Below are 11,696 nucleotides of genomic sequence, written 5' to 3' on the forward strand. Positions count from 1 at the left end.
TTAAAAGATGTGAAAGTAAACGTGTGGAAATGTCACCTTGTGAATGTGCCATTTATTGGTAAATCACATAATAGCTATATTTATATCTGAGTTATTGGATCTTTAGTGAAATGCAAATAACAATGATATTTTGGTGAGTGACTCATTGTTGGAAACAAATCGTTTTTACACATTTTAGGTTGATTAATTGCATTTTATTGTCGATATTTCATTTTCGTCAACAACTTTGTTTACTGGTGAGAAGATCCCATAGGACTTAGGAGTACTATATGACTTTTGCAATGAGTGATTATGTAAGCTTGTCGGTTCATAAAATTTGGTGAAGCACTAAATTTCTGACATGTGCCTCACCAAAATTATTGTCTGTAATGTCTATCAAACAAGATGTAATGAAGTGAAAATATTGAGTCACTGATAGAGAGTATCGTTTATGTACCTAGTGGATTATTAGGTCATCATGAGAATGCTCACTTGACTGAACTCTACAATTGCATGGTGGACCTACAAAGAGGTACCACCGCCAACTATCAAAAATGTGTTTCAGTCAACTTCCTATATTGGTGCATGTCAGTTCTAAAATCAAATTCGTAACAATGTTTTACTCCAATCTATGATAAAACTGTTATTGAAGTCAGAAGATTATTGACCACTGCCACAGACACTCATATTCAAATGATTTCATATTTGTTAATATATCTGATCCATATACTTTGAATCTTCTACCTTTTGTTTCATGAAGTTTTCATTTCAATTATATTGTTCTAGACTTCTCAAGTATCTTTAATTAGTGAGTAGAAAGTTTTGTTGCTAGGTAAAGCAATTCATGGCCCAAAACTCAAGTCGTTGCATGCGAATCACACATGATGTGGAAAATCAAACTGTTTTTGATATAATTATTTAGTTAATCATATCCCATCAGATAGTCCTGGTTTTTTTAATCATCCATATTGGTGGGAGAAATCTATGAACATAAAATTTGCACTCTATGGATAGTTTCCTATTCAAAGAGATCTTTGTATGCATTAAGATACCAATTGTAGGATGATGATAAACGTTAAAACAACAGAAATGTACTCAAGCTGCAATTTTTCATGGTTAGATCTATAAGTATGATCTATGCAGTTGTTACTTTGCCTTTTGTCTAAAGTCAAATTAAATGCCTTAATTGGGTGTTTAGGGCCTCCAGTGTAACCATGTTTATCTCAAAATGGTTTACATCTGCATGGTTTTTTAATTGGCTTGAAATATATAGAAAGCCATTTTTGAATTGATTGGTTGATTCTTCTTGTTTTTGCTTCGAGTTTTCTAGGCAGCAGTTTTTATTGATCAATCTTTATAAAATTTTCAGGTTCATAACCTAACTAGAGGTGAGGGTATATATAAAAATTTGCACAGCATTAAAGCTGAGTTACAGCAGGGTGATGGTGAAGTTTGCATGGCTGCTAATCAAACTGTCCCTGCCAAGTGGAAGCAGCAACCAAAGTATTCCACCAATTTTGATGGTGCTAAAGAGACAATTGACCCACAGACTTCTGATGAAGATAACCTAAAGGAAAGAATCGTTTCTAAATTTCGTACCAACAACTGTAAAGGTTACAACAAGCAACAACAAATTTCAGCCAATGATTTTCTTGCTAAAAGCCACTTAACTTTTGGATTAAGATCAAAATTCTCTTCAGAAAGTGTTAGCTCATGGACTGATGTCGTAGATATGTGCTCTTCATTACGAACAATTCTATACAAGTAAGTTGGCTTTTTTGTTGCAAAGTTCCTGTTATTTTATATCAGTCAATTTTGTGGGATGAATAAAACTGAACTGCAGAGTTCTTTTTATATCAAATTGGTTCACCTGCCATGATGGTTTTTTCCTTTGTTTTACATTGTAACAATAGAGAATCTTACATGATTTTAATGAGTTATGTCTTTCTGAATTTGATAGATAATTGCTAAGAGTTCATGATTTTATACAAGTATACATTTGAAAGAAATAAAAGTGTGTTAAAATTTTGTTAGTTTTCCTGTTGTATTCCTTACACTTATGGTCCTTGTTCCCCTTAAGAACTGCTTATTCTATGCCTGCCTCTCAGTTAGCTATGTTAGTTTCCCATTTGTCTTTACTAAGAACTGTTGTTTAACCTGTCTTCATTGAGCCTGTTCATGATTACTGCAGAGTGTTCATTGTTCTTCATAAATAAATGTCATTTTTTTCATCTTCCTTACATTTTTCTCATTGAAATTGAATCAGTGACAATGCAATCACTTAGTGCATTGCTAATATTGATTTTTCTAAATCCTTCTTACATCGGCACCTTCTAGTGCCATCAGTTGCCCATTGGCTATTAGGTGTTTACTTGAGCATCTTGCATCCAGCTTGACTGCATATTAAGAAAAGATATCCTTGACGCCTGACATATGATCACATGAACTGCATTTAAGATATGTGCATTCCTTAATAGCGTTCAATTAATGCATCTGGATGAATGCTGATGTTTTATCATTCCAGTGTTCTCATTCTTCTTATGTAGAGGCACTATAACATGTGTCAAGCATATATATGCCTGTGTCACACATCCATTAATTGCGTGTATTTTCTGTTTAATGAGTCTCAATTATGAACAAAAGGGAGTACAATCATCTATCCATATTTAGTTTTCTTGTCTGAGTTGGGCCAGACTTGGTTGGACAAACAAGGTTCCATCATGTATTCATATTCATAAATATTGCTCTACTTTGCTTTTCAAATATGGATATGAACATATCTTGATATGGCCCGAGTTGAATAATCATATATGAAAATATGCTTACAAGTACTACAACTGAAAAGAAAAAGAATAAAAGTGTGAACAACTATTAGATATATTCGACATTTTTTTTTAACCACTTGTCCCCAAGATATGCTTGGGTGCTAGTTGTAGAAGGTTGGTTGGGATAGATAATTAAAACTGTAGAAGTTAGATCTTACATTGTGAGGGTTAATTGAGATTATTGTGATTTCATTATGGGTCAATGGGGAATTATCTGGATTACTAAAATGAATAAAGGCCTATAGTAAGAGATATGTTTGAGATGAGCCTATGAAACTTTTACTTGGGAATGTGGTTTTTCTGCGTCAACATGTCTCATTATGAGATTGATGCCTTTGAAAGGGACTGTTTCTTATGTTAAACTAATTTTGTTTTGATTATCTGTTAATATCATCCATCGATGGCAAAATGATGATGACAAATATTGGGGTTCTATTTAAGGAGAATACGCTAACCGATGGTGAATAAGATATCAGAAATCTCAATGGTTTATAATTTTTATTGCATAAAGAAAATACCTAATTTCGTAACCATGCCTCTGGTGATTGTGACCACTCTTGTATATAGCTTTGCTAGGATGTGTAGTGGGTAAAAAGCTATTATTTTCTGATATGTAGTAATACAGTTTGAAGTGCTTTCAGCTGTGTGTTTTACCTTGCATAGAAGAAGATTGACTGCTGACGTGAAAATAGAACTTCTGTGGATTGTTAAAGTCACCACTTCTGATAATTATGTAGGATGAAAAGATTTCTTTTGGAGGATTAAGCCTCCATCCATGTCTAGTTTCCAAATATGAACTGTTATAACCGTTATAACAAATATTTTGATGTATTTTGGATGGTATGTAAAAAGTAACTGGCATTATATCCCCTTCGTTGTCCATTGTAAAGTGTGTTAATGACTCCAATCATATACACTAATATAATGTTTTTCGATCTATAGTTCAACATGAGCACCAACTCGTGATTATTGTTACACGGATGGTCACTTGGCCAGTTATGGCTACCATCTTCTGTTAGTTTCTATTAGGGGCCTTCATAATAGCCATTTGTAATAATTAACTTTAATGATTAGGTTATGTTCGGTGCACAGGGGAATGATAATTAACTTTAATGATTTGTAATAATACACCGATGGTCACTTTAATGATGCGACTTCAAATCATTGCTCATCATTTTAACTTCTAGTTAGAAGATGAAAATAGAAACATAACATTCCCTGCTGAAAGTTTTCTAAATAGAATGGGCTAGTTCATTATTTTCCCCTCGTATTAATTGTTCCCTTGTAACAGTATTTTCTTCCTCCTCTGTTTTAGTCCTGACTCCTGATGATTCTATCTTTCAAATAATTGTTCCAGTTTGCTAGCCTGATTTTAGTATATTTGGGAGATGAAAGGTTTCTTTATCATAAAAGGTATTCATCTTTGAAGGTACCCAATTGATGGATTTCTTGATGAGAAAGATAATTCATCTTTAATCGAGGCTTTGAACTATCATCCCAAAAGAGCTGCAAAAATAGGAAATGGAATCCAAAAAATCAAGGTATTTATTTTTTAGAGCTTAATTGCATTATCCGTTATTTGTTTGACTGACATCTAAAGGTTACTTTCTAGTGGCTATAATTTATAAAGGATTACTTTCAGAATTAATGACAATGACAAATTCATTGTGTTCATTGTGTTTTTTGGTGTAATTACCATATTGGTTTTAAAACAATTGCTTGGACTAAATTTAGAATTTTCTTTTATAGTTTTTTTACTTTCAAAAATATATATGCTGAATGAATGAATTTATTTAGTAAATTTCAGCTTACCTGGCCTACATTTGATGTCCTAGACAAGAGGTTCTTATGGGAGATTAGAGGATGGATCCCTTTATGTAAGCTATACATTTTTCCATCTTTAGGATGAACAGTTCCTTTTGGTGGGCTTTTGGGATTAAATGCCATGTGTCTACTCAATGAAAAATTAAAACTAATGGTAGTTGATATTATTATTTTACTACATTAATAGATAATCTTTTGATAGTTTATGAAGTGACTGGAAATCTTTCTATTAATGATTTGGTAGTAAAATTAAAGGATTTGGTGCATTGAACTTCATAAAAGGAGTTTGATAATATGTGTTTTGTGTTAAAAAAAATTGAATGAAGAGCTTTATGGGTGATTAATTGCATATTGATTGAAGAGCTTTATGGGAGGTCGACTAATCTAATTTCAGTTCAATGTCTTCTACTGTATCTTGCTATTGTTTTATAATTAATCATCATTCCAGTTCCTTTGGCTTGTCTGTGCTAACCATTTCTCTTCTTTCCTTGCTAGTTCTGAGATAATATCTTAACCTCTTGCAGGTTGGGTGTAGCCCATTGCATCCTGGCTCCCGATGTTTTGTTCTGTTGAGGTCGGATGGTTCACTAGAAGATTTCTCATACCGCAAGTGTGTGGTCGGAGCAGCCAAACTTATATCACCCGAGTTTGGCTCTATTGTCCACAAGAAAATCTTTCATAGCCGATAACTCGAAGAGGATGATAGTGAACTGTCACCTTTGATTAGTTTTGTTAAATGAGAATTAGGCTGTACATACTCAGAAGGTCCTGTTCGAACAGTGAGCAGCAAGCTCTTTTGGTGGATGGCTAACATTGGCAAGCTGTTCCATCAGTTGTTCTCTTAGAAGCTTTTGCCCCTTACACGACACATGATCTTCATAGTTTTTTTTTCTTTTACTATTGGTTGGAGCTCATGCAGAAAACCAGAAGCTTTTTAAGCAGCTTGAGGAGTTTATCGGTGCATTTGAAAGATCACAAACCAATGTTCTTGCTTGTATCCATCCATTCTTATATTATCCATTTCTAATTATCGTGCGGAAAACCAGAAGGTTTTTAAGCTGCTTGAGAAGTTCATACGATGCATTTGAAGATCATGAACCAGTATTCTTGCTTGTATCCATCCATTCTTGTATTATCCATTTCTAATTATAGTGCAAGTGATGATAGCTAATTGTACATGCACCAATTTTGTTATCTAATTGATGTCAGGTGGTAGGATGGATGTAATTATTTTTTGCTAATTCATGTAGATGGATCAATCCTCAAGAAAACAATTTATTTTGGGTAATAAAGCGAAGCTGCACCTTCCTGTTTTCTCAATCTTTGTACCAATAGTATCGTCACCGATCAATCCTCAAGGGCTTCTTTTACTTTTTAAACATTTGGTGGTATAGCATATTCCCCTTCTTACTTTTCTATCACATCTTAGCTGTTCTTTTTCTATTTCATAGCAATGAAGTGTACTATTTTTCGTGATACTTTGACGTTCCTAGTTGATGGTTATTTGAGTTGGATGAGGTGATTGATTGGTGACGATACTATGAATTTTTCCATATACAATTATACTCTTCTGGTTGTATGTTTTTGAGTTAGCTGGAATCATTTTAACATGTGATTAAGACTGGGTTAATTATATATTATTTTTTATAGTTAGATTTTTTTTATATCTCAGTTTTTAGATTTAAAAATTTTATATTGAAAATTTTATAGTTATAAAAGTGAAATATTTAAGTTTATTTGTACTTATGTTATCGATTTTACGAATGGAATGTACAATATGTGATAATATGGTATAGAAATGTACAAAAATGAGAAACAAAAATATAGTTTTAATATTTTAATTATGTTTTCGGTGATGACAGATTTGTACAAGATGATGATTAACAGCACTATAATATAAGGATCAATAGTGTAATAAAATCACTATAAAAACATCATTCTTAAATTATCAAAATTTAGTATTTTACAGTAATGTCATTCCATCTAACAGCTTAAGCTTAGAAATCAGATACGATACGTTGATTTATATTACTAACGCATGGATTGACAGATGACAAATTAACACGTGAGTGAACTTAAGAAAAATATATTTTTAAAAAATGTCATGGATAATTGTGGAATACATGATGGCGTTGATGTGATCGTCAGCCGCGGTGGTGCGTTACCATCTTGGAATGTTCGACATTGAGTTGTGTCCGGAAATGTTGGGCTTGTCGGCTGACATCTTCCCCAGAATAATGTGTGCAATGATCCGAGTCCAAATGCGTCTCCGTCCATCTGAATCCCATCTCTCGTGGTTGCATCAGTTCAACTCCCACCGCCCGAATTCTCTGCTCCAGTTCATACCTGGCGACTGCCTTCGACCACAACTCCTCCTCCGTCTCTCCATCAGCTAAACTCGAATGACTTCACTCAAAACGAGACCTCTGGCCAACGTCGCCGATGCCGCCTCGTGGTTCCTGGCGCTTGTCATCGTCGCCCTGGTCCTGTTGTGCTCGTTGCCGAGGGATCAGCTGCCAGCGCGGGCCGGGAGGCTCCGCGAGCGGGCGTGCGACGAGACTTTACGTGGTAGGGGAGGGGGAGACGCTGCACATCATCAGCGACGAGTGCGGAGATCACTTCATCGTGGAGCGCAACCCGCACATCCACGACCCCGACGACGTCTTCCCGGGACTCGTCATCAAGCTCGCCCCCTCCAAGCCTAGATAGGTCGCGCGAGATGGATACAGGGACGCCGCACACGTATTTGCATGAATGCCTCGCTGAGATGTTATCATACACTCTCGTCAGTCACAAGGCATATGGAAAAATAAGCGTATGAATGGGTACGTATGTAAGTACCCGTTTACATATACAAAGTGGTTGCAAGGTAGCTATTGCCCTTCCGTTACTCCTCCCTTGCCATGGCTCCACAATCGGGACCCACATCGGCCAAGGACTACATGCGCAATGGTCGGTTGCGCAGTGGGTTCCGTCGAGGGTAGCTCATCATGAAAGATGTCTCGATACAAGAGAATAATAACTTGGAGATTCGCGAAACCCGATTTATTTGGTGTCCGTCACCCGGTTGTCTCCAGCTGGCCTCACTCACCATTCCTCACCGTCCGATGGGGGGATCGGAAGGACCATCGAGTTTTTACCAAGAGTAGGTGGGGCAGTTGACGAGCCGATGGGGGCCACCGACCGCAAGCGAAATGGTTTGTTATGGGTAAACCCGTCGTAAGCAGTTCAAAACCGCGCAGCCAGTTATTCCCACGGTGGGGCCCACGGTACCTCTGGACAAGAACAACCACCCAACCAAGGGTCGAAACGCGTTCAACAGTCAGGTAGGGTCCGCGCCACGTGCCCCACTTACCACCCCTGGTACGTGGCGTGGGGACCACTGCCCCACCCAGTCTCCGTCCGTAGCTTGTCGTCTCGCACCCTCCGGATGACCCCACCTTGGTTGTGGGCCTCGCGTTTTCTCTGTGGGACCCAGTCGCCCATGCCGACCTCTCCCCACCGACCACCTTCGTTTTCTCTGCGAGGGCAAAGGGGACCCGGCTGGCGCAGTACCGAGCCCACACCGTCAGTAAAGTGACGTGATAAACGAGAGGACAACGATTTAAGGGACCAGGGTCCCGCTGCTGTTGCAACCTATCGGAGTGGTTCAACAGAGCAGAGGTCCGTGTGTGTTTCTAGGACGAGAAGTTTTGGCGAGGTTTCGTATGAGAAGAGCGCTGAGGGAGTTTACCTACCTGTGCTACGGATTGGAACCATGACTCGTCGATCTCGCAGGCGTTGCCTGTGGAGTCACCGTTAACTCCAGTCACAAGACAGGTAGGTCCCACGGGTACGATATTAATGGTAGGAAAAATATGGTTCAGATCAAACGGGTTGAAGACGAGCAGTCTGGGAATCCTCATCCGCACGCGACACGCACGCTTTGGCCTATCCAAGATTAAACAATTACCGGTTCACCGAATTCCCCAAATCAGCCTTCTTGTCTACCCTTAAATCTCGACCAAGTGGACCATCCTGGAATCCGACGCTCGTTACAGCGCGGAGCTGGGTCCCGATCTGGAATAGGGGTCCATTTACCGTAGCCTAGGATGGAGGATAAAAAGAGAGGGGAGTGGGTTTCTAGGTTTTGATTCGTGTGCAAGTGTGCGTGCGATCTGTTATTTTGGGGAGAAGGGAGGGAAAAGGCGAAGGACGTGAGCTTTTTCGAAGAGGGTAAGGTGGGGAGATATGGAAACACAGAAGCGCGACGAAGAGGTTTGGCAGAGGAAGGCAACCGGAGGCGGCGGCCGCAGCCTTAGCGGGGTAGCGGTTCCGTCCCCCGGGGCAATACCGGTACGCCGCTTCATCGTCCCGAAGCCGGAGCCGATCGAGATGTTAGGGGTTGGGGCTTTCCAGATAGTCCGGAGGCCAGCAAGCCGGACCAAGGACCGGCACACGAAAGTGGAGGGCCGTGGCCGGAGGATCCGGATGCCGGCGGCATGCGCCGCCCGCATCTTCCAGCTAACGCGCGAGCTGGGACACAAGTCCGACGGCGAGACCATAAAGTGGCTCCTCGAGCACGCTGAGCCGGCGATCATTGCCGCCACCGGCACGGGGACTGTCCCTGCCATTGCCACCAACGTCGGCGGGACCCTGAAAATACCCACTGAGGCACCGACCTCCGCTCCAGTGAGCTCCACATCCACCATCGTGGCCGCCGACGACGCGCCAGCAACGGACGACGAGGAAGCGGGCAAGAAACGAAGGAAGAAACTCCAGCCGTCACGGACTGGTGGCGGCACTGTCATCGCCGGGTACTACCCCGTCCAGGACCCGTTGCTTCCGGTGGGCGGCGCCATCTCGATATCTTCCGGCTTGGCGCCAATCGGGCCAGGGGCGCAAGGGATGATGCCGATGTGGACGCTCGGAGGCGACGCAGCCGGGGCTAGCATGATACCGCCGGGAGCGCTGTGGGTGCTGCCACCGCCATCCGTGGCGGTGGCTTCGTCGAGCCAGTCCCAAATATGGACGTTTCCCCGGGCGCCACAGATCATTAATCTCACAGCGGTCCGCCCAGTCTCCACCGAGACGCGGTTCACCACCACAGCTTCCGGCGTCAACGTCGCCAAGGCGGCGGAGGTTCAGCACAGTGCCGCGCCACCGGTCGCCGCCGCGTACGCTCCGGCGACTGGAGGAAAGCAAGAGCTGCAACTGATGTCAAATCCCGGCGCGTTGCGGCGCGGGCAAGTGCATGAGCTGGACGACTACGAGGATGACGAAGACGATGACGACGACGACGACAGCAGCGCCGAAGATTAGAACTGGATTTAGGATAAGCCGAAGGATTGCCCCTCTTCTACTCCTTTTTTAACTTTTCTTCTGTTTCCCATTGCTGTGGCTCTCTGTGCAACTCCCAATTCAGTGGCGCCACAAAGCACGGTGGCCTCCAGCCCGTGAAACAGTCGCCGTTGCATTCACAGCGAGGTCGGCACGTGCGAGGGGTGGTGTTCACGGTGGGTGGGGTTGGAACGGGGTTGCGAGTGGTCCCCGTTCGGGTTGTTGGAAGCCAGTGCGAAAAGTGGGGTCCGCTTTCCGCCACCTGTCCGTCATGTGAGCCAGCGGGAGCGGGCCACAAGTCCAGGATCCTTCTGCTGCCCACGATGCTAATCCTAATCTATTTCCGTGTTGGCTTTAGGGAAACTAATTAAAGGTTTATTAAGCATGATTTATGTCCTTCAAACTTCATGTGGATGTGGTCGCATCTTTTCCTGATTTCTTAATGTGCTATAACTATTGAAAGCATGATTGGTCGCATCTTTAATCCTCACTTAAGTTTGATATCATTTAAATCTTAGTTCAGGTTGGCCGAGATGATCAAGCCGCTTTAAACAAGGCTCATCTAAATTTCATTATGTATGCAATTTGAGGAGGCTTTCTCTTTTAATCTAATCTCATGATTTATGTAAAATACTTATAGAGGTACATATGAAAAAAAAACATTTTTTTAGGAGTAAAACATACAAAAATTTTAGGATAATTACATATTACCTCTTATAATTAACTATGATTAATATTCCGATCTTATACTAAAAAAAATAGTACTGGAGTTTTTAAATTTATAAAAATAAAATATTTAATATAAATTCTTTTATGTCGTTAACTTTCTCGATGGTAAAAAATCATGTGATAACAATGGAAGTGATAAAAACATAATTTTATTATTTTTAAATTATTAATTTTATATAAACTTTCCTAATCGATTTTCTCTTTCTCTCCTTGTTCCAACCTTTTTGATCGTTGTTCGTTGATTCTGCTTGCCCGTCACACTTGTCGCCCATCACTCACCCACTGCACTTACTCACTCGTCCACCACACTTAACCATTGCTTGTTCATCGCACCTAATCACTCATATTTGACTCGTCGTAATTGCTCACCCATAGCACCTGCTCGATCGTCACTCACCTATCGCACTTGTTCACTCGTCGCACATTTTTTTTTTATTGAAATGATGAAAAATAATTTTTTTCTCTCATTTTCCTGTATGAAATGAAAGTGTTTATGTTGGATGTAAAATCTTATTTCATTTGTATGATTATGAAAGTAGCATGACAAAAAAAAAAAAAAAATGTGGCAACATCAATAGAATTGATGTTGACCGGCATCTTTGAAATAGATCTATCATTTTGTGCCATTTGTGGCGGAGCTCATTGAATACTTTTATACATTTGCTTTCTCCTTGTAACTTTATTTGCATGAGACTGATCATATCGAGATATCACAACAACTTAAGCAGAGTTACTGTAAGCTAACAAAAATTACATTCAAATTTGTTCATTTGTTTACGTGAGCTCATACTGACATGAAAGCGATAACGACGATAAAAACTTGTATGCTTATTGGTTCATGAACTTTGCCAATTTGACTCAGTGGCAATTTCTGACATGATAGCGATAACGACGATAAAAACTTTTGTACATTTGCTTTCTTTTATTTCTGATGCAAGTTGTCTATCTTTAGATATGACACTTCTGCGACATCTGTAATAAAAATTACAACTAAAGACACATATGTAACATAATAATCAC

General features: G+C 40.3%; 2 protein-coding genes across 5 annotated transcripts in view; both read left to right on the top strand.

Moving 5' to 3' along the window:
* Positions 1 to 5,948, top strand: part of LOC135646213 (DNA-directed RNA polymerase IV subunit 1-like) — a 31,668-nt gene extending 25,720 nt beyond the window's left edge. For 2 of the 4 annotated variants that reach the window (XM_065165523.1, XM_065165524.1), the window contains exons 18-20: positions 1,349 to 1,743; positions 4,234 to 4,345; positions 5,153 to 5,948. In XM_065165523.1, coding sequence (XP_065021595.1) covers positions 1,349 to 1,743; positions 4,234 to 4,345; positions 5,153 to 5,317 — 672 coding nt within the window. In that variant the 3' untranslated portion in view covers positions 5,318 to 5,948. Of the gene's footprint in view, positions 1 to 1,348; positions 1,744 to 4,161; positions 4,346 to 5,152 lie in introns of those variants that run through there. The other 2 variants (XM_065165525.1, XM_065165526.1) reach the window with 2 other exon arrangements.
* Positions 5,949 to 8,760: 2,812 nt separating this feature from the next.
* LOC103993203 (transcription factor PCF2-like) lies at positions 8,761 to 10,355 on the top strand. The gene has a single exon (XM_009413173.3). The coding sequence runs from the start codon at positions 8,859 to 8,861 to the stop codon at positions 9,927 to 9,929; it is 1,071 nt and encodes a 356-aa protein (XP_009411448.2). The 5' UTR covers positions 8,761 to 8,858; the 3' UTR covers positions 9,930 to 10,355.
* Positions 10,356 to 11,696: the final 1,341 nt, after the last annotated feature.

The sequence above is a fragment of the Musa acuminata genome, chromosome BXJ3-8 (genome assembly GCF_036884655.1).
Source record: "Musa acuminata AAA Group cultivar baxijiao chromosome BXJ3-8, Cavendish_Baxijiao_AAA, whole genome shotgun sequence".
Taxonomy (NCBI): domain Eukaryota; kingdom Viridiplantae; phylum Streptophyta; class Magnoliopsida; order Zingiberales; family Musaceae; genus Musa; species Musa acuminata.

Excerpts from the sequence above, each read along its gene's own strand:
- LOC103993203 (XM_009413173.3), top strand. The coding sequence starts at position 8,859 with ATGGAAACACAGAAGCGCGACGAAGAGGTTTGGCAGAGGAAGGCAACC.